The sequence below is a fragment of the Panulirus ornatus genome, chromosome 4 (assembly GCF_036320965.1).
Source record: "Panulirus ornatus isolate Po-2019 chromosome 4, ASM3632096v1, whole genome shotgun sequence".
NCBI lineage: Eukaryota > Metazoa > Arthropoda > Malacostraca > Decapoda > Palinuridae > Panulirus > Panulirus ornatus.
Window position 1 is genome coordinate 60,416,908 of NC_092227.1, and position 25,779 is coordinate 60,442,686.

General features: G+C 44.1%; 1 protein-coding gene across 7 annotated transcripts in view; it reads right to left on the reverse strand.

Moving 5' to 3' along the window:
- LOC139766508 (uncharacterized) overlaps positions 1–25,779 on the reverse strand; it is a 1,237,960-nt gene that overhangs the window by 800,493 nt on the left and 411,688 nt on the right. For all 7 annotated transcript variants that reach the window (XM_071695222.1, XM_071695230.1, XM_071695271.1 and 4 more), the window contains one exon: positions 7,450–7,695. In XM_071695222.1, the coding sequence (XP_071551323.1) occupies positions 7,450–7,662 (213 nt within the window). In that variant the 5' untranslated portion in view covers positions 7,663–7,695. The remainder of the gene's footprint in view (positions 1–7,449; positions 7,696–25,779) is intronic.

Consider the following 25,779-nt stretch of genomic DNA (forward strand, 5'->3'; position numbering starts at 1 on the left):
GGGGTAAACCATGGAAAATTCTGTAGGGCCTGGATGTGGAAAGGGAGCTGTGGTTTCGGTGCATTATTACATGGCAGCTAGAGACTGAGTGGAGCAAATGTGGCCTTTGTTGTCTTTTCCTAGCGCTACCTCGCGCACATGAGGGGGGAGGGGGTTGTTATTTCATGTGTGGCGGGGTGGCGATAGGAATGAATAGAGGCAGACAGTATGAATTATGTACATGTGTATATATGTATATGTCTCTGTGTGTATATATATATGTATACGTTGAGATCTATAGGTATGTATATTTGCGTGTGTGGACGTGTATGTATATACATGCGTATGTGGGTGGGTAGGGCCATTCTTTCGTCTGTTTCCTTGCGCTACCTCGCTAACGCGGGAGACAGCGACAAAGCAAAATAAATATATAAAATACATATATATATATATATATATATATATATATATATATATATATATATATATATATATATATATATATATATATATAGAAAGAGTGGAAAGTGATTGGTTCCCAGTGAATGTCGGTTGGCGTCAGGGGAGCGTGATGTCTTCATGGTTGCTTAATTTGTTTGTGAATGGGGTTGTTAGGGAGGTGAATGCAAGAGATTTGGAGAGAGGGGTAAGTATGCAGTCTGTTTTGGATGAGAGAGCTTGGGAAGCGAGTCAGTTGTTGTTCGCTGATGATACAACGCTGGTTGCTGATTCGAGTGAGAAACAGAAGTTGGTGACTAAGGTTGTAAAGTGTGTGAAAGAAGAAAGCAAACTAAATGTGAATAAGAGCAAGGTTATTAGATTCAGTAGGGTTGAGGGACAAGTTAATTGAGAAGTAATTTTTAATGCAGAAAACTTGAGGAAGTGAAGTGTTTTATATATATGGGAGTGGATTTAGCAGCGGATGAAACCATGTATGTTTGAAGGAATAGTGTTTCCAACAATGTTATATGGTTGCGAGGCATAGGCTATAGATAAGGTTGTGCGGAGGATGTTGGATGTGTTGAAAATGAGATGTATGAGGACAATATGTGGTGTGAGTTGGTTTGCTCGAGTAAGTAATGTAAGAGTAAGAGAGATGTGTGGAGATAAAAAGAGCTTGGTTAAAAAAAAAAAAAAAAAAAAAAAAAAAAAAAAAAAAAAAAAAAAAAAAAAAAAAAAAAAAAAAAAAAAAAAAAAAAAAAAAAAAAAAAAAAAAAGAAAAAAAAAAAAAAAAAAAAAAAAAAAAAAAAAAAAAAAAAAAAAAAAAAAAAAAGAAAAAGAAAGAGAGAAGGTAATGAGGAGGAGGAGGAGGAGGAGGAGGAGGAGGAGGAGGAGGAGGAGGAGGAGGAGGAGGAGGAGGAGGAGGAGGAGGAGGAGGAGGAGGAGGAGGAGGAGGAGGAGGAGGAGGAGGAGGAGGAGGAGGAGGAGGAGGAGGAGGAGGAGGAGGAGGAGGAGGAGGAGGAGGAGGAGGAGGAGGAGGAGGAGGAGGAGGAGGAGGAGGAGGAGGAGGAGGAGGAGGAGGAGGAGGAGGAGGAGGAGGAGGAGGAGGAGGAGGAGGAGGAGGAGGAGGAGGAGGAGGAGGAGGAGGAGGAGGAGGAGGAGGAGGAGGAGGAGGAGGAGGAGGAGGAGGAGGAGGAGGAGGAGGAGGAGGAGGAGGAGGAGGAGGAGGAGGAGGAGGAGGAGGAGGAGGAGGAGGAGGAGGAGGAGGAGGAGGAGGAGGAGGAGGAGGAGGAGGAGGAGGAGGAGGAGGAGGAGGAGGAGGAGGAGGAGGAGGAGGAGGAGGAGGAGGAGGAGGAGGAGGAGGAGGAGGAGGAGGAGGAGGAGGAGGAGGAGGAGGAGGAGGAGGAGGAGGAGGAGGAGGAGGAGGAGGAGGAGGAGGAGGAGGAGGAGGAGGAGGAGGAGGAGGAGGAGGAGGAGGAGGAGGAGGAGGAGGAGGAGGAGGAGGAGGAGGAGGAGGAGGAGGAGGAGGAGGAGGAGGAGGAGGAGGAGGAGGAGGAGGAGGAGGAGGAGGAGGAGGAGGAGGAGGAGGAGGAGGAGGAGGAGGAGGAGGAGGAGGAGGAGGAGGAGGAGGAGGAGGAGGAGGAGGAGGAGGAGGAGGAGGAGGAGGAGGAGGAGGAGGAGGAGGAGGAGGAGGAGGAGGAGGAGGAGGAGGAGGAGGAGGAGGAGGAGGAGGAGGAGGAGGAGGAGGAGGAGGAGGAGGAGGAGGAGGAGGAGGAGGAGGAGGAGGAGGAGGAGGAGGAGGAGGAGGAGGAGGAGGAGGAGGAGGAGGAGGAGGAGGAGGAGGAGGAGGAGGAGGAGGAGGAGGAGGAGGAGGAGGAGGAGGAGGAGGAGGAGGAGGAGGAGGAGGAGGAGGAGGAGGAGGAGGAGGAGGAGGAGGAGGAGGAGGAGGAGGAGGAGGAGGAGGAGGAGGAGGAGGAGGAGGAGGAGGAGGAGGAGGAGGAGGAGGAGGAGGAGGAGGAGGAGGAGGAGGAGGAGGAGGAGGAGGAGGAGGAGGAGGAGGAGGAGGAGGAGGAGGAGGAGGAGGAGGAGGAGGAGGAGGAGGAGGAGGAGGAGGAGGAGGAGGAGGAGGAGGAGGAGGAGGATGAGGAGGAGGAGGAGGAGGAGGAGGAGGAGGAGGAGGAGGAGGAGGAGGAGGAGGAGGAGGAGGAGGAGGAGGAGGAGGAGGAGGAGGAGGAGGAGGAGGAGGAGGAGGAGGAGGAGGAGGAGGAGGAGGAGGAGGAGGAGGAGGAGGAGGAGGAGGAGGAGGAGGAGGAGGAGGAGGAGGAGGAGGAGGAGGAGGAGGAGGAGGAGGAGGAGGAGGAGGAGGAGGAGGAGGAGGAGGAGGAGGAGGAGGAGGAGGAGGAGGAGGAGGAGGAGGAGGAGGAGGAGGAGGAGGAGGAGGAGGAGGAGGAGGAGGAGGAGGAGGAGGAGGAGGAGGAGGAGGAGGAGGAGGAGGAGGAGGAGGAGGAGGAGGAGGAGGAGGAGGAGGAGGAGGAGGAGGAGGAGGAGGAGGAGGAGGAGGAGGAGGAGGAGGAGGAGGAGGAGGAGGAGGAGGAGGAGGAGGAGGAGGAGGAGGAGGAGGAGGAGGAGGAGGAGGAGGAGGAGGAGGAGGAGGAGGAGGAGGAGGAGGAGGAGGAGGAGGAGGAGGAGGAGGAGGAGGAGGAGGAGGAGGCGGGGGAAATTTGCATGGGAAATTACATAGAGAGTGATCAAGGAGAATAGGAGAGGGAAACGCAGAGACTTTGCAACAGATACTGAAGGGGAAGTTTCATCGCTGTGTCTGAAAAGGAAAGCAAAAGACAAAATCATATTGAGTCAATAATGATTAGGACAAAGGACAGTAAAAAGAACTGGCAACTGCAAAAGGTACTTTTCGTAGAGGGAGAAGGTCCATAGATGGTCTATAGAGTACGTGGGATATATGAACATTCACAAGCGAGAAATTTACGTACTTTATCAATAACTTTGACATACAATTCGTCAGGTACTTTTTTTTTTCATCCCAGCACCAATAAAGACGATTCCACTTCCGCCCCAGGAAAATTCTAAGGAGAAGTGGATTTTAAGTTCGTAAGGGAACTCATACCTGCAATCTAGTGTACTGCTCTATTGGTGATATCTTACTACTAACCTGCGGCTTCATAAGCGGCAGACATTTACCTCCTAGCGGTATATGATGACCTGGGCGGCACGACTCCTACCCAGGTCGCCAGTGAATAGGCAGTATGGCGGTTGGAGCCTCTCCAGCCCCGGTCTCAAGTGTCACTTCTTCTACAAGTGTTAACCTGCGTAAGCTCGAGTGTGGATACTGTGGCATACCCGAGATGCTGCCTCATCAAGGGTCCCAAGATTACTCTTCCACTTCGCAATCCTCCTCCTCCTCCTCTTCTCCCTCTCTTTCTTTCTCTTTTATTCTTTCTTTCTTCTTCCTTACTTTTCCACACTTTTATTATTTTTTTTGTCTGACTTGCTCTTCTTACTTTTTCTTTCTTACTTATATCTTCTTACTCCCTAATTTTGCTTTCTCTTTTTGTTTACCTTACTCTTTCGAATCTCATTTTCCTACTTATTCGTCTTCTTTCTCCTTGCTACTTATTTTTACTTCTTACTTCTTTTCCTTCTTTCTCAATTCTTCATTTCTTTTAACTTCCCTTTCTTTCTCATTCTTTCTTCTTCCCCTTCTTAACATTTCTGCTTTTTCTTTTTCTTCTTCCTCCTTATTTTCCTTAGGTTCTGGAACCTAAATGAATCTCCAAATGATAAAAATCCCGGACACAAGGAGACTGCAGCAGCAACGCTCTCTTTGCATGACTACAACGTGGCCAGTGTTTCAATACAAAGGCAAATTAGTTCAAAGTACAGCTGATACAATGCTTCCTATACATCATTCCAGAGAGGTAAGGAAATGAGATGAAAAACCCACAGTCGCCTTCTTCCACAGCGTTTATCACCTTTTCCATTGAAGAAGCGGCTCAACTTATTTGAAAAAATCATTTGGTCGTTTTCTACCAGAGTCTCGCCTCACTTATCGACATCACCTGGAACCCAGCTTACCTTCCAGACCAAAGTTCTCTCCCAGACAAGGCGTGATTATAATGTCTCCCGACTGTTATATAGCCTCGTCGTACAACTTTCCCCTTCATCCATTCGTCTCCAACGAGAATAAGAGATTTTTTTTTTTTAATTAATCAAATCCATAAGCCCCATTTTACCACTGCTTCTCTCCTGCAATCAAAATGCCTCGCTGAATGTAAGACTTCACATTACTCCTCAGTACCGATGGCTAAGAAGCCCACACACTCTCAACGCGTTTCAGCCCATTACCCTCATACCATTAGCCCATTTTGTTAAAATTTTAGGTTTCACTGGGCTTATTCGTAAGCTCCATAGACCTTCAAAAGTTTAGTAATAATAATGAGGACCTCGTCTACCTCGTCAGAATCTCGGACTTCATCATTACCAACACAGGAAAAAAGCGAGATTAAACTTTCCTGAACTTCACCAAAGCTTTCTGCCTAATCACCCACACCAAACGTCGACACAGCCTTCAACCTGCTCTAATCCTGGCTTACATAGTTCCTCACTGAATCACCATCGAGCTCTACGCGTCCATGTGGCCATCTCTACCTTCCAGTCCCTCACCTGAGGCATCCCACACGACACCGAGACTGGACCCTTCTGTTTCCTGATCTTTATGAATGATGTCTTAATGAATGCATCTGCTCGAAGGAAGTAAACCGACGACTCTCCCATTGGTGTCATCGTCGGTGTCTGCTCTCCCCACTACACTACCCTCTAAGAGTCTGGACCACTCGTACCAGCCTCTAGAACTGGGTCACCGACAATCACGCCACCCTCTACCTGACCTTGACCTGCTCTACAGAACATCAGGAGTGAAGAGTAACTTCTGGCGAGACTGTATCATTGAGAATACTGTACAGTCAAAGACCTCCGTGACAACCTCGCCTCTCATAATTACTAGGTTATATGACCCCATTTCATGTTTCCTCTGTTTCTGTATTCAAAACCTCTATTGTATCCATTTGCTCATTCTGTAAATAATCCTCTGAAGACGTGTTAACACACGAAAGCGCTCAGGATTCTCGCGTTTCCTTTTCCTAGAGATGTTTTTGCACATATATAGTTACGTGCATGTGACCTGCATATATATATATATATATATATATATATATATATATATATATATATATATATATATATATATATATATATATATATGTATATATATATATATATATATATATCCACTGACAGCACGTCAACCCCGGTATACCACATCGCTCCAATTCACTCTATTCCTTGCCCTCCTTTCACCCTCCTGCATGTTCAGGCCCCGATCACACAAAATCTTTTTCACTCCATCTTTCCACCTCCAATTTGGTCTCCCTCTTCTCGTTCCCTCCACCTCCGACACATATATCCTCTTGGTCAATCTTTCCTCACTCATTCTCTCCATGTGCCCAAACCATTTCAAAACACCCTCTTCTGCTCTCTCAACCACGCTCTTTTTATTTCCACACATCTCTCTTACCCTTACGTTACTTACTCGATCAAACCACCTCACACCACACATTGTCCTCAAACATCTCATTTCCAGCACATCCATCCTCCTGCGCACAACTCTATCCATATCCCACGCCTGGGGTAAACCATGGAAAGCTGTGTAGGTATGTATATTTGCGTGTGTGGACGTATGTAAATATATGTGTATGGGGGTGGGTTGGGCCATTTCTTTCGTCTGTTTCCTTGCGCTACCTCGCAAACGCGGGAGACAGCGACAAAGCAAAAAAAAAAAAAAAAAAATATATATATATGCAGTCTATAGGAGATAAGGGGTCCTAGGGAGTGAGTAAGTTCCTGTTTGCTGATGACACAGTACTGAAGGCAGTTTCGAGAGAGAAACTGCAGAAGTTGGGGGCAAAGTTTGGAAGGGTGTGTGAAACGAGGAATTTAGAGTAGATGTGAATAAAGGCAAGGTTATTAGGTTTAACAAGGGAGAGGGAATTGTTAGTTGGGGTAGAGTTTGAATGGAGAGAAACTGGAGGAAAAGAAGTGTTTTTGATACCTGGGAATGGAAATAGTAGCAATTGGAACCATTGAAGAGAGTGTGAATCCCAGGGTGGGTGAGGGGGCAAAAGTTCTGGGAGCACTGAAGAATGTGTGGGATGAGAGGTCGTTATCTGGGAGGCAAAAATGGGTATGTCTGAGGGTTCTAGCACTGTTATATGGATACGGGGCATGGGTTATGGATGAGGATGTATGGAGGAGGGTGGCAAGTTGGAAATGAAATGTTTCAGGGCAATAAGTGCAATGAAGTAGTTTGATCGAATAAGTGATAAAAGGGTTAGAGATAGGTGGCAATAAAAGACTGTGGTTGAGAGACCTGAAGAGGATGTGAAATTGCTTGGACATATCGAGAGAATAAGTGAGGAGAAGTTGACAAAGAGAATACATTTGTCAGAATTACAGAGATCAAGGAAAAGGGGAGACCAAATTGGAGATGCAAGGAGGGAGTGAAAAAGACTTCAACTAATCGGGGCCTTAACATGTAGGACGGTGAAAGGCATGCACGGACGAGAGGGAACTAGCACGATGTGGTATACAGGGGTCGACGTGCTGTGAATGGATTGAACGAGAAAAATGAAGCAGCTGTGTTCAACCATGGAAAGGTCTGTGGGACTTGGATATGGATAAAGAGATGTGGTTTTGGTGCATTACACTTACAAAATGGATGTGAGCGAATGCGGCCTTTCTTCGTGTATCCCTTGCGCTACATTGCAAACGCAGGAAACGGCGACCAAATATAAATAAAATATATAAATATATATATATATATATATATATATATATATATATATATATATATATATATATATATATATATATATATATATGGTTATACATAATATGTGCATCAGGATACTCAGGCTGGTGAGGAGAGAGGGATAAAGAACATTGAAGTGCACGTACCTGGGCCCGCTTGGTGCGGTCAGTGAGGGAGAGATGTGGTTGGTCGTCGCCGTGTTTGCACGCGTCTCCGCCTCCCCCGCCAGCCTCACCCTCATCGTCAACATCGTTCTCCAGGTCTTCACTCTCCCCATCTTTTCCCTCCGCGTTGCCCAGGGTCGCCCACACCACCAGCAGGAGGGCTGGCAAGAGCGACAGCCAAGCCCAGATCCTCATGGTTGCTAGATCTCCAGGAGCACCAGCTGCGTCCTGCAGAGAAAAATAAACAACACGAAGGTTACCTTCGTACCTGCTACAGTATTTCCAAAATACAAGTACAATTTTTCTGCCTACTTTGCTCTGGGTAAAAATATTCAAAATCTATTCACTCCATTACTTCATACCCAGTTCCTGGGGTGGGTCAAGTTACATACAGCCTCTGAAACACGACTCCCCACAATACTTAACCCAGGTGTGGTGAAAGTGAATCATGGTCTTCTATATCAAAAAGTGACAGAAACTTTAAAAATGTATAACTTACTATCTTGCAATCACGTAACTCCTCTACCACGTAAGGGACAGCGCGAGACATCATGACTTTAAGAAAGCTTTCATAAGATCTAAAGATCACTTTAGGCAGGTATGGATTAGACAGGTTCGGATTAGACAGGTATGGATTACGCAGGTATGGATTAGGCAGGTATGGAGCAGATACATCATAATCAAGAGAACTTGTCAACATGTACACGTTCATGAGCCAGTCCTTGATCTGACCCTTAGCTTTGGTCACCCGAACCCTGGCTTACGTGATCACATGTCTCACTTGACCTTCCCGCCTGACCCTTGCCTGATGGGGCCATGCGTCTTACTTGTCATGTATAAACACACACACACACACACACACACACACACACACACACACACTAATGAGAACAATTCAATCGCAAAACAAACATACTACCCAAATCAGCGTTGCCTGGGTACCTGTAATATACCCAAACCTGAAAAATTATCATTGTGTTACATGTACTAAAGTCATACATTCCTGTGACATTTGACATTCTATCTTCAATATAAAGTTTTTCCTGTTACCTTATGACCCCCTTTACTACACACACACACACAAATTTTATATATATATATATATATATATATATATATATATATATATATATATATATATATATATATATATATATATATATATTTATATATATATATATATATATAATGACTTACAATTGTATCAATTATTTTCTTAATATCATTACCATAAAATGCACAGAGTCAAGTTTTCACCTTGCCTCACCCCCATCTTAAATATAAATGTATCAGACATCACTTGGGTCAACCTCACACAGGATAGGATTTTACTATACATATTTCTGATTCTATTCAATATACAGCCATTTACATTCCCCTTCACTAACATATACCACCAGCCTTCTCGCCACACCATGTCAAATGCTTTCATGTAGTCTGCAAACAATAATGTTTCCTCATTTTCCAGCAAAACAGATCAATTATACAACATTTCATCAGAAATATACTGGATCTAATGTGGAGTATTCATGTCTAAAGCCAACCTGTGTGTCATGAATGATATGCATTACATCAGAATACTCGTTAAGGCGATCATACAATACAGAAGTAGAGAGTTTCCCCCCATACAGCTGAGGAGTGTGATCCTACTGTACTTATTAGGGGCATGAATGTCACCCTAGGTCTTATACAATGGCGCTATAGTGCTAACGAGCCGCTCAGCTGGGATGACACCAGTGTCAAGGATCTTAATAAGCAGTTTTGCACTTAATTAAGGTCTGTGTGTGGGTGTGTATATATATATATATATATATATATATATATATATATATATATATATATATATATATATACTTTTTCTTTATGAATAGCTGTGGTTTTCATCTTTATCTCCAATCCCTGTGTTGCTGATATTGACTATTCATTCTCTGTTGTTTACGTTCTCCAGCAAACATCACTGAGGTGTTGTCTGCTTGTTATCAACCGCCAATCTCCTTCATCTTGTATTGTTATTATTGTTCATTTTACTCTATTGTTCATAACTACTCTTCATCCTGCGTTGCCTCTTGACTGTCGGTTACAATGAAGCTGCTCTTCGTGGAACATGTTCACTGTTCATCATCTACTTTGTTCACGTTCATATCCCCTCCCCCCTCCCACTTCTATCCAACCTCCACGTTCAACTGAACTAAAATGGTCATCGCAATCCGTCGTACTTTGCCCCACCACTGTTTAGCTACTCTGTGTTCATTTCCTCTGTGAACAATTAAGCTGGACACTGCTCACCAGCAACGTCACGTTGCAAACACAGCGGACAAACATATATTTTTCCACTGCCATTATCCCACACTCGGAGCAACACGCAGTATCACTAGCATTTCAAAAAACCCCCCGGGCGGCCGCTGACGTCATATACATAGAGAATTCTTTCAACCGGATTTGCTGATCCGTGAATGCGATTTCTGCTTCCCTCTATGTTGTACTGGGATATTACCATTCACACGCCGGCTCTTCCTGTGTTTCTGACGGGTGGCAGTGCTTCTAAAAATCCATTTCAGGGCAAGGGCAACACCGCGTCTGGACAATTCAAGAGATGATTCTTTCCCTCCACTGCTCGGTATGGTAGGACACCGATATTATATTTGACTTCCAGCTAAAATTCTCGACTGTGTCGTATCATTTTTTGATTTTCTCGAAATCAGGTTTTTTTATATATAATACTGAGATGTTGGGTATGAGAGACCCCTCTTCTTCCAGGGAGCGGGACGTTAACATGTATTCTATACATGTATACTTGAGGTAATGTTCAGCGGCTCCAGGTAGCGACTGGTGCAGGCATTCCTGGAACCTCGTCACAGAGTAGGAGCTCTGATGACAGACAAACTTCCCAAAACTGTGTACACTCCTTTCACAGCTGAAGGAAAGCATTCATCTTGGTCGTTATCGTGTGACGGTGGACGAGGGTGACTGGCTTGTTGGATCTCTCTCTCTCTCTCTCTCTCTCTCTCTCTCTCTCTCTCTCTCTCTCTCTCTCTCTCTCTCTCTCTCTCTCTCTCTCTCATGTTCTGTACAAAGACGTGATCCTTTTGGTGACTCTGCTGGTGTTTGAGAACAAATGTGTGGGTCTGTGTCTCTTGGTTTTCATCTTCGTAGACATGGGGGGCCTGTAATTAGTGTGTGTTATTTCATCATGCACCAAGAAGTGGATTGAGGTTTTTGTGTAATGGATGAATGAACTTGCCTTTAATATGAATCCATGTTCCAACTGTCAATTGTCACTTTGTGCATGTTGTCTGTTGTGTCTGCCTCTCAGCCTATACGTATCGACGATTACGTTGTGTCTGTATCGGTAAATGTGTAGCCGTGAATATGTGGTGTTTCTATGTTACTTAGCACAGGAGGGTGACTGCGTGCTGTGTTACTCCACGCGATGACATCGATTGTGCGTTGTGTCTACGTTACTATGTGTAAGATGGTGACTGTGTGCTGTATTCCTGCATACGCACTGTGTCTATGATACAATGCGTAAAACTGTAACAGCGTGTCGCGAGTGTAACACTATGCATTTGACGATGATAACATGCCTGGTCTATGTTTGTGCATGGCGGTGATGTGTTGAGGGGATGTGTGATAAAAGCGACGGTGTTGGCATATATATGTAGAAGTATCTGCAGCCATATGTTTGAGGGAATGTTTGGAGGGACAATTATTCGGAGAATATGCACACTGATATGACTGTGCATATACATTACATTTCAAGAGAATGTGTATGTGGTAATGGATGGTCTTACATGTTTGTATAAGAGGTGATGTACACGTGTGAGAGTGTGATGATATTCACCTGTATACATCAACAAACAGCTTTGCCACTCTCGTAACATCTCCAAGAGTTACTTCAAATCGAGATAAATTCTGCCCAGCGAGACACACACACACACACAATATATATATATATATATATATATATATATATATATATATATATATATATATATATATATATATATATATAGCAAGAGGTCACAGTGGTGCACGTGATCTAACATATGCATAAAACCACGAGGAAAATGAAACAATAAGTTCCCAAGTGCACTTTCGCGCATTGATCACATCGTCAGGGGAGATACAAGAATGAGACAGGAGACGTAGAACAGTCAGTTGATATACAAGGAAGAGACGTAGCCAAGACATCATTGGTTACTGTCGACACAGGTCATGATGAACGGTTGTGTGACCAGCCCGTGATGGGGTAATATGTAGACAAATGCTGGGCTCTTGGTAGATGCTAAGGAAACTGAATGAATTGTAGAAGACGAGAGAGAGAGAGAGAGAGAGAGAGAGAGAGAGAGAGAGAGAGAGAGAGAGAGAGAGAGAGAGAGAGAGAGAGAGGTGGATGGAAAAACAGAGAGAGTAAGAGACGGAGAGGTAGAGACAAGGAAGAGAGAAAGAAAGTAGATAAAAGATGAATTCACCGGATTTCATGACCTCATCTGTGGGGGGAAAAACAACGCGAGTCAATATTTTCCGGGGAACCCGGAAATCTTGTTCAGGGATGGCGGCTGAGCCCCGGCAGCTTTAGCTCAGTTATAATGGGACGAATAATAAAAGGTCCTGCGGGACCTGGGGGGGAGGCACCAGAATTATATGCATTATAGAGCACTTCTCTCACGACCTAGACTAAGATATAAGGTGAGGGCGTGTGACTCCCTCTGTAGGCATTACGGAGAGTTACGAGGGAAGAGTCTGAAATTACTCGTGTCTGAAACACTACATAGATAAAAAAAAAAAAAATATACATATATCATTTAGGATCTTGACAGCGACAGATAAGACTAGAAAACAGGACCTGTGATATCTGTGTTTGTTTGTCGAGAATTAGGTATTAATGCTACGTCAAGTATGGGAGCGGGTTTCGACATTATTAAGGTGGTTTTAGATGCGTGTACCATTAGTTAATACCATGTAAAATCATCAATAATCATCGGCTTGTACACTTACAAAGTATAGAGGCTCTCGAAAATTCTCGACGTGGACACTTAGCAGGTGTACAGGATTTGTAATCTCTCGACGTGGACACTTATCAAGTGTACAGGATTTGTAAATTCTCAACATCTTCACAAAAGGAGTCCCTAATGTTTACTTGGTACGCCACAGGTTCCATCTCACCTACTGTCTGATATATATATATTCCCTCAGAGCTCCAGTCCTCTGTTCTTCACGCAACCTCGCTAATGCGGGAGATGGCGAATAATATGAAATAAAAAGAAAGATATATATATATATATATATATATATATATATATATATATATATATATATATATATATATATATATATATATATATACTATTTCCTCTGGTTACTGACATGGTTAGATGGATACCTCGGTGGTCGGGAAAGCGACAGTGTCTCGGCAAGATATTCCCGTGTGATGAGCTAGCTTGGCTGCTGGCCGCGCCGTCTTGGGAGGAGCGGCATCAGGTCTGCTCCCACACGCTAAATGAGCCAATCAACTCCAATGCAAATGAAATTAATCCAGACACGCGGACGGGCGAAAGCTTGGTATGCAAGGCAGGTACATGGAAACGTCCTGAAGGCCTGGGGGAGCGCTGCCGGAGAGAATATTACGAGGTGTCTGGAAGGAGTGGACGGGGATGTGATGAGAGAGCGCACCAAGACTTCCAGGAGATGGGACTCAGATTCATGGTCCGGGAGCTGTATCGCGAGAGGTAAGAGGAACAGACGGGCAATAAAAACAGCTGAAGGCGGTCCGTAACGTAAGACTAAAAGGATTAATCAATTCGAGAATACAGGTCGAGTAACGCGAAGCTTTAACAAAGTTCATCATGGTCTCCGCCCCTCATGACGAGAATCGTAAAAATGCGATGGAATTAATGATGTCCCAGACAGACATACAAAAACGAACAGACAGGTAACGGGGAGGCGTCTAAACCGTGTGTCAGGCAACGTCAGTGGCACTACTGGTTCGTGAAGAGCGAGGATGAGGAAAACACGAAGGACACAGTGAACACTCGACTGGCAGAGGGACCTCGGGTATACAGAAGACACACGGAGGAATGAAGTGCACCGAGCCCATATGAGGACGGTGTCAAGGAGAGTACCTGCGCCTTGCGAGGGCGGTGTCGTGCAGAGTCCCTGGCCCTTGTAATGAAGGCGCCACGGAGACATTCCTACCCTTGTAAGGACAGCAGCAGAGGTGACAACAGGTCCATTTGGAGACGATGGGACGAAGCTATGGAATGCTCATCTTTCGCTCATCATTGTATCTTTCTTTTAGTTTTACAGATACATGCTGCTAAGCCCTGATCAATTAACAATTTCTTTCATTTTTTTTTCCGTTCGTTTACAATGGCATTTCTTTAAGGAATGTTCCGCCTGTGGTACTGTCGGTCACTATATATGTATGTGTGTATGTATGTGTGTGGGTGTGTGTGTGTGTGTAAGCACCAGGTGTCATCCTCCACACAGACACTATGGGAAGCACTAAACAGACGTGTGCCTCGGATCCAATCCGCGTGGGAGTCGACACACGCACACAGTTCTCGAGAACAATGGCTAAAGTAATACCTAGAGAACAGACACACACACACACATATATATATATATATATATATATATATATATATATATATATATATATATATATATATATATATATATATATATATATATAAGCAGTAACATTAGGGCGTGCAGAAAGGGATGGTCAAAAAGAAAGCGATAATAGGATACATAATGGGACTGAAGTGCTTTGGCTCCACTTAAGTTGATAAAAAGTTGGAAGAAGAACCATCCACGATGTGTGAGCACAACTCCATACCGAGGTGAATAACACCCGCCCCAGTAGATATGAAACATCAGCCCACGAGAAAAGTAATTACAGCACTTGCACACTACCCCGAGCATCTGAGAAGCAGACTTAGTAATGTTGATTATGTGGAATTTCCAGGACTAACTTGAGGATATGATTAGGTGAAATATGTTCGCATTTTTACTGGGCTGAACTGCGGTATTTCGTAGTTGAAAGGATGAAAACGAATGACTCTACGATAGAGATACTGGGTAAAATTGCCGTATAGCACTCAAAGCTAACGAGTTAACAGTTTCCCCTATCCGAAATGCTGTACAAGTCCGAAATGAGAGAGGATGCAATTTCAGTACAAGAAAAGAGAACGAGAGTTAAAAAGGCGGCAGGGTGAGAGTGAAATGAAGTGCATGTACAGTAGAATCGTCAGCATAAGAGTGAATATACTGTGAAGTAAAAGAAATCAACCATCACTGAGAGCAAAAAGAGAGTAGGCGATAAGACAGAATCTTGAGGGACACCACTGTTGATAGGATAGGAGGGGGGAAGTTGCTCCATCAGCGATTACTACAAAGGAACGACCAAAGAGGAAACCATGCATTAAATATCGTGTTTTCCCTCACACACAAATCCAGGGGCTAACCTTATACCCTGTGTGCACTTCACTCACTTTGGAACTCAGTCTTACATTCGTGCCCAAGCGTTCCAATTCTGACCGAAAAAAAAAAAAATGGCCTAATAAACAAGTGGTCTTAGTTTTATTGCATAAATAACAACATCCCATTCCATTTTCAAAATTAAAATGCAGTGTATCACGTAGAAACATTTACAAATATTTTGTACAAATAACCAAGGATGACCTATCGACGCAAAACGCTGCCATTAATTTGTTTTAACGTTTTCGATCATAATTACGATACATACTAAATGTAAAAAAAAAAAAGCTTATCCATTTGGCATCATTGGATGATTTACAAATATTATAATAGAATCAAACTTAAAGCTAATGATAAGGCCTTAGAATGACACAAATCCGCTGCTTCTTGTACATGATGCAATGTGCTTCACCTTGGGAGAAAAGGGTCCAAGATGATGAGACATTTGGGCAATCCAAAAACAGACTGCTCATTAAGCTGCTGATATGATGGCAATACATACGACCACAATGATGGTAGAAAGATGAGAGGCAACGGGAGCAGTGATGGGAAGGTGTAAAAAGAATATGAAGCTCAAGCTACAGTCAAGACACACGTATTCAGAGATTCCGTAGCAGTCAGCAATAAGATAATGAAACTAAAGAAAAATATCCACTGCCACTGTATCTTTCTCGAGGCTTTCTTGGTAAAGACAAATGCACGTGTTATAGCATCAGGCAGCGTGGCCACACCAGGGCTGGCAATCAGACCATAGGGTATGTCAGACACGAAGTGTGTTCTACATAGTTCATACCGAGTTCAGCAGCTGGGGTGTTGTGCGTACTGAGGCGCACTATATCAGTGATACAGACGTAACTGTCGTGTTACTTCACTATGCCTGTAAATTTTTCCCCGTGTGTTGAAATCTGGATCAATATGTCTGCTGTGATCAATGGAGACCAGTTCACGAACCTGTCACACTGACTTGAACCCCAAGACTGTGCTGTAAGCATGCGCGTATAACCTTCACACGAAAGGGCGACTCCGACCCCGTTCATGACGCAGGCAAAGCCAAGACGGTGAAGTGCTACCATGGGTTCACTGTGACCCTTTGCTAGTTAATGGAGGCACTGACTGACCAGTATGAGGCCGGAGATGATCCCATCAAGCTAGAAACTACCTCATTGCATGAAATGGGGTCAATGATCATCGCTGGCTGCACCGAGAGCCTACACGTTCATCACTGGGAATTCAAGCGGGAGCTTCGAAGCCTTTCCTTCAACAGTTGCAGTGCTGCCATTGGCTCTCATTGCCAGTGCGTTAAAAATCTGATCTAAATTTTATGGAACATGTGTCTGTGGCAGAAACGCTCAAGAGTTAAAACTGCAAAACCAGCAAGTGCAATTGCAACTGCTCATAGAGGACATTCCAGGTTCCATGTTGTGTTGCTTGCAGCTATGAAGGAAAACACGAAAAGTATGCAAGTACAGCATTCCTCCAGGCTCTACCTGTGCATGAGGAAGTTACATGTAGATGCACCCGATTCAAATGACTCAAAACGGAATCATCCACGTGCACTGTTGTGCAATGATCCATTTACAGTTATCGATATAATATCCAGGCGCCTTACGTTCGTATGACACGTATATGCTATAATGCTTCTGTAAATCGTCATAGAATCTGATACTTTAAAACCTGAATCTCTCAACAGCAAAAATCTTATTTATCTTGGGTTCTACATTATACAATTCATCATGACCCCATGAGTGGTAGCCCATACAGCTGTGACAGTAAGTCCCTATACGTGCACTCGGTGGGCGTGTACGTTCAAACATCACCACGCAATATTTGATGCGAATTTGGAGAATATTTGACAATCGAGTGATATTCACGAATTACTGATGGAAACTGGGGGATGGAGGTGGTGGGCCATCCAGGGGTTGGAGGACTAATGCATGCTGTATATCTTGAAGGCTTGGCCACTGAACACTTCTGCAGGGCGTTGGTGGCTCAGTCGACAGGGTGTTTGACTCACATTAGTGGTGACTGATGCTCTATCCAAAAAAGGCTGAGGGATTAGATTTCGACATCTGTTATGGATTCCTCTAATTCGGAGCTCTGTGAAGAGGGGAAGAAAACTTGCACACCAGTCCTCAAGTTACGAAGGACTGGGTTCATCTGCCTGACCTCAATACACAGGAAAAGTTTCATCAGATATTAGGTAACTCACACACCGGGAAACCATTGTGATTAGTTTATGTGCACTTAGCACGACACAGAGAAAATCATCCTGACCACAATTCTATTCAGGTTTGTGGGAACCAAAAGAAGCCTCGCCAAGTTCATCACGTATTTTTGGAATAAGAAAATCCGTACTCCTGAGCAGCAACATAGAAGGGTTTCTTTTTTCTCCCACACTGAAGCAAACCTTTTCAACAGGTTATCCTCTGGATTCTTGTTAGACACGACCATCAGATCGCAAAAAATGGCACGCAACCAAAAGATGGCAGAGGACGTCCGCTTCAACCACCGTTGTTTGAAATATTTCATTTTCTAAACGACTGCAGCGCGCCCTTTGTGAACCGAGGATCGCACTGAAGGAGGCGAAGATGGCGATCTAAGGCCAACACTTCGAAAAGCATGTACCTGACTTTGGTTGACATATGGGACACCTTTTCTCACAATGGAGTACGACTGAATAATAAAGTAAAATAAAAACTGGAACACAACAAAGAGGCACACCATGATGAGAAAGAAATAGGGAAAAGAGAAATAACAGAAAAGAGCAGAATGTGTCTGCCGAAGCACCTTCTCCGAACACAAGCAATGACGTCGGAGGGAAATATATGAAAGCGTTGGGAAAATAAAACAAATGGTAAAATAATACAAGCCCACGGTCATGGAAAACGTAAGATGCGAGACCCTGAGGTGTATAAACCGCTTCTAGGATGCGAGTGACTACATTTCTACATCTGCTTGAAAAGAAAATGGGATTTGTAGCACCTGCAGCAACACTGTGACAGGAATGACTCGCTTGGAGACAGACGTATCTTTAGAAAACGTCCACAAGTTTATATATCAACTGTTTCTCTCTTCATGGGACGTAGTACCAGATGTATATAGACTCCTAGTTCACACACGCATCCTCTGTCAACGCCCAGTGTGCCAAAGTGAAAACATGGATTTCCACATCCTATACATTTGATTCATCACCAGACAAAATATTCTATATTCGTACCTCCATTCTCTCTCTCTCTCTCTCTCTCTCTCTCTCTCTCTCTCTCTCTCTCTCTCTCTCTCTCTCTCAAAAACGACTCGGGGTCCTGACAGATTTTCATCCCCCAGCGAGATACCGCGTGCACCTTTGTGGGATCACAAGTCATATAACTGATTACCAATACTTATTGTCAGACCTGCTTGAAAAAATTTATTTGGAACTGAGTAAACACACAAACCCTTACGGCGCTCCTGTAACGGCATTCGTATACGGTCATTTACACGTCATTTTCACGACAAAACATTAGGAAGAATAAAGTTCCTTTGTGTATTGTACTGTACACGTTCTTCATCCTGACGTACTGGACAGCACCGTGGGGTAGGGAACCTACCGTAACCAATGTATGTTATCATCACGGTCTATATACTGTCCTACGCAAAGAGTGGGACGAGACGGGAGACAACTGACAGACAGAGGCAGACGGAGGAACAGACAGACGTGGTAGTGATGGACGGAACCATCTTCTTACTCCCGCCGTGTCAGTATTGCTCGTTTTACCTTCTTAACAACACTAAATTATCGGGCTAGTTTCTACTTCTTTCCTCTACATTGACCATCGTATCCTAATGACTTTGACGTCTTATCTTCAGTATCTTTCCATTACTTTTCCTTTCCTCGTACAATGACGAGAGAATCCACCACGCCTTTGGCCACTGGCTTCCTACGTCCCGGAGTACGAGGAACCTCCGGTTTGTCTCTGCCGCTAGGGAGAGGGAGGGCTCTGGCAGCAGCGGTACCGGACCCTCCCATGGCCCCTGTCCCTCTCAACAGACCTGACATGTTTCTAATTGATTCGAGGTCTACAAACTCTTTCCTCCGATGAACACCATTTAGTTACAGTCTTTCCTACTTATTTCTTTCGAAGACACAACTGTCCAATGATGCCTTCAGTGATAATCATTCACGTCTCCACTTCTAACTTCCATTTGCGAATTCGCTTAAAAAGAGGAGTCTGTGCTTATCCCAACACGAACATGCCTGTTGCAAGACTTATGGTCTTTTCGAATCTCTACACTATGGTTTTATGTGGCTCATGATCGGTGTGCCAACTGCTAACATTGCCTTCGTTTAGCCCACAGCTCTGCTAACTCTGCCCAAAGCTCTGCTAACTCTGCAGACCACCTAAAAATTCCTGACACTCAACCAAACCATCCTCCCGTCCCGAAGGTGGCGTCTTTTACTCAGGAATGATTAACGTACACTGGGGGTAACGGTCGTTAACCACCCTCACACGGGTAGCGCGACGTGAGGGAGGGAAGAGCCCTTCACCTTTACCCTTCTTGATGATCCGTTGCGGTTTATCAACACAACTCACATTCCTGACTGCAATGATCACCACCCTCCTCCCTGTCTATCACCTGAAGCTGCTTCACCTGACCACGCTCGTACCACTGTATCCTCACTGACCACGCCTCCTCTGGCTGACATCACTAACGTCAATACTGGCACTACGAGAGCGCTGGATGAACTGACGTCAGAAAATTCTTTTCTTTATGACTGCCTCTCGTCTCGTGTCTCTACATCGGCAGACCGTGGATAGAAAAGGTTACTGTTACTGGAACGGAGGAGTGTATTCCCTCTCCCTCTAAAGCTATCTCTTCCCTCAATCTTTAGGTCAGCCATTCCTGTTCTCAGGCCAGTCGGCCATATCAGACCTGGGAAAAAACCTCTTGGTCCGACTCCTATTCAGCCTTCCTCTTCGTCCGAATTCACCGTGAAAAAAAAAAAAAGTCGTTCGTGAAGTTCAACGTCCTATACTCAAAGGACGCGTGATAACCTCTCCTCGTCCACTGATAAGTCTCTCAGGCCTTTAGCAAAAAGAACATCTGAAGTTTTATTATGACCTTTACGTCGTTTTTCCCTTCCGACAACACGATAGCTTTCTGTCCTTGTGACAAGAGTAACTTCTTGGCTCGAGTTTCTCACTTCTGTCTTAAATGACTAACTTTCCTTCACCCCTGTCGCACCTGTACCTAATTCCTATACCCCTCACTACAATGGTTTCGTACAGTCCAAAAAGCAATTCTTTCTTTAGTCACAAGTAAGGCCTCCGGATCAGATGGCATTCCGCCGCGCTCTGCGGAAATGTGCTCCCAAACTTGCGCAGTTGTCTGCTCATCCTTTGCATTTTTTCCTTCTAAACTGAAGCTTTTCCTTCATAATGGACACATACGTTATTACAACCTATCCAAAAGGAGGATGACTGGTCTAACCCCCACAGTGACGGCCTCAATGTTCTTACTTCTACTATTTCCAATGTCTTAGAACGTCTCCTGAAGACCCATATCCACAAGCTTCTTAAATTTCATCGTCTCCTCTGTAATCATCAGTACGGATTTCGTATGGCGAGATCCGCCGCTGATATCTCTCCCCTGTCTTGCTCACGTCTGGTCATCCTCTCTGAGAGACTCCATGGAATCCTGGGTCGTAGCCCCTTATACATCAAAGGCTTTCGGCAAGGTGCTTCACTGGGGCCCTGATTCCCAGCCTTCCCTCTTTTGGCTTTTTCGTGGAAGGACTATTTCCGTTACTAGTGATGGATGGGTCTCTCTCTCTCTCTCTCTCTCTCTCTCTCTCTCTCTCTCTCTCTCTCTCTCTCTCTCTCTCTCTCTCTCTCTCTCTCTCTCTCTCTCTCTCAGTTCTGTTCCATATCCTGCGCGAATCTTCCTTCTTCATAAGTTAACCAAACGCATTCATATTCCCAGAACTCATCACCACTACGTTACAACGCTTTCATTAAATCCGCTTCCTCTTCTCGTCCTCCATCAACGTTTCGCCTAGTGATAACTGCCTCTATGAACGAGGATTAAGATAGGATTTCCCAGTGGGATAATACCGACCTACTCAAATTTCATGCCACTGGAAAATTTTTCTTCCTATTTTCCAAGTTTATTACTCTCACAATTTCCCCATCTCCACTCAACACAATGAATATACCAAATACTACCATAACATCTAATCTACCTCATACAAAGGCAAACAATACAAACAGCTAAATCTACCCCCGGGAAGGTGGAAGTCTTCTTCAGATACCGAAAAGCCTTCTCCTCTGAAGAGCTGCGATTATACAAATGTTCGACTCGTCTTTATGTGGAGCGTCACCCCTCACTTTCTGGGCAACTCTACCATAACAAACCTACCTGACACCAGAGCAGAAAGCAATGCAATTCATCAAACCTCAAAGTCTGATACCAAAACTCGACCCACTTTCCCTATGCTTCATTGGTGTTTCTCTTTCCCTTCTCTACAGCTATTACTCTGGTTTCTGTTCCCGTAAACCGCCTGGGTGTTTGCCCTTGCCACTAACCAAACCAGGTAATGCTCAGCATGTCACACGATTACTGTGTAACCAGAGTCAACTCAAGGGTGAGCCGTTCATATGTCTCTTTCTTATCCTACACTGCAACGCTGCCTGGAGGGAGGGTCGTATCATGAGGCAATGGAAGAATACAGCAATTTTGCAAGAGTATAAAGGATACAGTGTTAGTGTGCAGAACACAATTTGTATGAGAAAAAGTGGCGGAAGGGAAGAAGAAACTGACGGACGACAGGGGGGCGAATGAGAAGGGAGGGGTTCGCTTACGTCATATATGTGTAGATTGGAATTTCCCCCTTGTGCCTGTCAGTTGACGAGATGCCGGGAAGTGTAAATAGACCAAATTCATTGACTTTTGATGAGAGTGTGAGTGACAGGGGTTCGATATGGAACACCCTGGGTATACATGGAGCTGCATTAAGAGTCGCAAACCAGAGAGGGGTTTCGCGTGGGCAGCAACGAATAGGTATGTGAAAGCAGCTGCAGGAGTCAAAGAACTGCGCGGTGTCAAGAAACGGATGTAAGACAGTGATGTGTCGCGTCTTCATACTTACGTAAGGGCGAGGGAGGCGATCATTTAGAATATAAAGGAAAGCATTGTGTCTGTACAGAGAAGAACGACTGTGGAGTCCTGGGATACTGAATTAAGCTGCTAGTAAGAAGACCAGGGCGTTGCTGTTGTCTGTGAGACAGCTGAGTGCCTTGTATGTAGGGATAATACCGGAATGAAGGCAAATGAAAGCGGCTGGTATGAAGGGCCAGGAGTCTGTAAGTATCACGTAGGTAAAATGTCAGATAAGTGGAGAAGTTAAGAAGTTCAGGGATGCTGACAGTGTTTCCCCAGGGATGGAGGCACAAGTAGGAAAGTGGGTAACGAGAGGTAGACAGGTGACTAGATAACCGAGAGCAAGACTGATGGAAAACTGTGTATGTGTGTGTGTGTGTGTGTGTGTGTGTGTGTGTGTGTGTGTGTGTGTTGGTGTTGGTGTGTGAGTGATGCTGCTAATTCTAATGTATGGGCTGGAGCTGTGGATGACCTGCTGATACCAAAGAGTAATAAATACGTCTAATGCGTGTTATCTCCACATCCTTGAAGATAGAACTATTTTCCCTTTCTTTAATTCTTTTGTCAACGGATTTTCTCATATTTCTGAAAAATGATAAAATATTAACGTTCACGTCACGTGAGCTGAGGAAACACGGCAACGGTGAGGAAACTCGGGTTCATGAAAGGCCATTTTTCAGGTCTTTTTCCGAGCCTTAATTTCAGTCACATAAAATTTTCAGTTTACTATTTCATCATGCTTGCAGGTTAATAGTGTTCTGTGAGCGGTGGGAAGTTTGGCGATCAGTTTTATCATAAAATCTTGCGATGCCTTAGATTTGCAGGTTTTCTATGGAGAAATGGAAAAGCTGGCTGCAGCTACTGATGAAATAACTAACACACTGGGGAGATGTACTTCAGGATATCGTAGAATCGACCGTGCTGAGAGAATCAGAGAGGGAGCCATCAACGATGGACAGCAGCAGCACCGGGGGTGGTGTTGAGACACTCCAAAAGTAATCTTCCTCCTACCTCACCAGCGGAAGCCAACTCCTCCGGGTAATGTGGCGAGGTGCGATCCCCATAAAGGTTTACCCTTGATGTTGACCATCATAACACATCGGTGTCAGGCTCTGGGTGACGTCGAAGTCAACGAACACAAAGTAAGGCTCGTCGGCGACTCATGATCCGAGGACAAGCTGGAGGAACTCTGCGCCAGAAACCCTTCACGACGTAAACATACTCATTTTCCAGGTGCCAGGGTAGATGATGTTCCCCCCCACGCTGTAGACGAGGTTTGTGGAGGCACTAACGATAATACAACTGTCATTATCCGTAACGACCTATGAAGGAGCTTTAGGCGAAGTATCGCCGGCTTCTCCGACATTTCCACGATGAATCTGATAATATCATGGTTTCATAACTTCTTGCCAGAATCAGCAGCGGAACGCCTTCTTTACTAATGCGTTCAGTCTCAATACAAGATCAGTAAACGTCTGTTTTCAAGAGGAACTTGAGTTCATAACCCAGTGGAGAGTTTCTACATGCAGTCTGATCTGCTTAATGAAGGACGGACTGCCACTGAGCGCAGTATGAGCTACGCGTTCTGGTAGGCTCCTTAGTGAGTCGTCCACACCTAAGTTTTGGTTGACAAACGCAGCCCGTGTGGAGCAGACCCATCCCCCTCTGTAAGTATCCTTCGAAATAGGTCTTAGTCTTACCTAATAATATTTCTTTTTTTTTTTGTTAACGCTCGGGGTATACGCAGTAAAATAACAGAGCCTGAGATAACACAGCGTAAGAAAATGGAAATTATGATTAGAAAGCCATTTTCGAATATTGGCCTAGATACCATCACAAGAGACTTCCTCGGCGAATACGCAACTCCAGGGTACACAATACTTAATAGTGATGAAGGAAACAAAGTAAGCAGCGGTCTCTTTCTCAATGTAAAAGCTCATTTAAAGCACACAATAAAAAAAAAATGCTGTAGCCATTAAGAATATCGACTTCATTTTTGTAGAAATTAAAGATAAACTTTGAGAGAAACTAACAAAAGGACTACTTTATAGGCTCCCAAGCAAAGACAGCAGAGGTTAACAAAATATTCAACGATCGATAAGCAGAACTCTTTAATGAACAAGATTCTATCACAGTAGCAGATTACAACACCGGTATCTAATGAAGGGAATCCCTTTGGGAATCCCTTTCCTGTAGCTCCAGGTGTGGACATTACTTAACTTTGCTCGTTAGTGCCTCTAATCCAATCATTCGAGAAACCTACTCGCGACGAGAATATATTACATTTAGTTCTACCTACAAATATGGATCTCGTCAACAATGTTGAAGATGGAGAAGAAAAGTTTGGTACAAGTGATCACCGACAAATTATTTCTGAGGTCACTTTCAACATTGCATGTATGTTGGTCAAAGTGATCAGTCGCAGAAAAAAATACCCGATTTTCAACTTGTAAATCTTAATTATCTCCGTATTGCTCTTGACAGGCAAACCTGGGATGATCTGGTTAATGAAAACGACAAGCTTCGGTAAAACTTTCAAAGCAGTAGAGGGATCATTTGTGCTAACACGTAGTAGGCGGTCTATTTCTAAAACAAAGCCAAGGTGGTGGAACGGGGAAATAAAAAAAGAGGCTGTTGTTTAAGAAAGTAGCTCGTATAAAACTCGAACATTGTAATAACAAACATGGTAGAGCAAGTTATATCATTTTGCGTCAAGAAAGTACGAGTTTAAGGTAAATATCAATAAGAAGCGTATACTCCGGGAAATGGCAACAGAAAACCCTAAGGAGTTTTACATTTATTTTAGAAACAAGAGGGTCGTTACCCAGTCAAATGGACCATAAATTTAGGAAAACGATGGCTTGGTTCAAGAAATCGAAGCCATAGTAAAAATCCTGAATGACTTTTCTTCCATCTATATTCACGATCGAGGACAAATCATGCATCATACCCAGTTTCACTGATACAAGAAGGGAAATTTCTGCAACAAATTGACAGTTAAGTTGAAGACACACTATCAATAACAAACGGAATGAAAATAAATGAGATGGCAGGCCCTGACGAGTTTAACTGGGGACAATGAAGGAGGTGAAAAATATAGTTAAACCCTTTGCAATAAGTCACTTGCTACGGGAAAAAGTTCCAGATGAATGGAAGCTGGCCAGTGTAACACCGGTACTCAAAAAAGGTAATAAGTCACTGCCCGGAAATTATCGTCCAATCAGCTTAAATTCTATCGTTCGAAAAGTTAAGGACCACCACTTCATAAACGTTTTCCAGTACGATTTTCGACGAAATCGCTCATGTCTGACAAATCTGCTCGATTTCTTCTATGGTATACTCAACATGTTCATCCTTATCTTGAATACTGTGCGCGGTTTTGGTCCCCAACTTACATAACTTGCGCTTACTTAAGTCACATTTACAGTTTACAGGTTATTCTCTTTGAATAATCTGTAGGCCATCTAACTCTAGCCACACTAATCTGCGAATTTCTATCTTCATTAAACACAAACAGTCACGAAAGAACCCATTGGTCTGAAGCTGTTTGACTTTCCTTCGTTTCCTCTGTACAGAAGTGGCTCTGACTCGGTGAGAAATATATAAGCACTGATGAAATTGCGGAAAGTGTCTGTAAGGCATCTTGAATAGGTATCAGCCGAGACCAAGGGCAGAGCAGAAGACACTACTAAA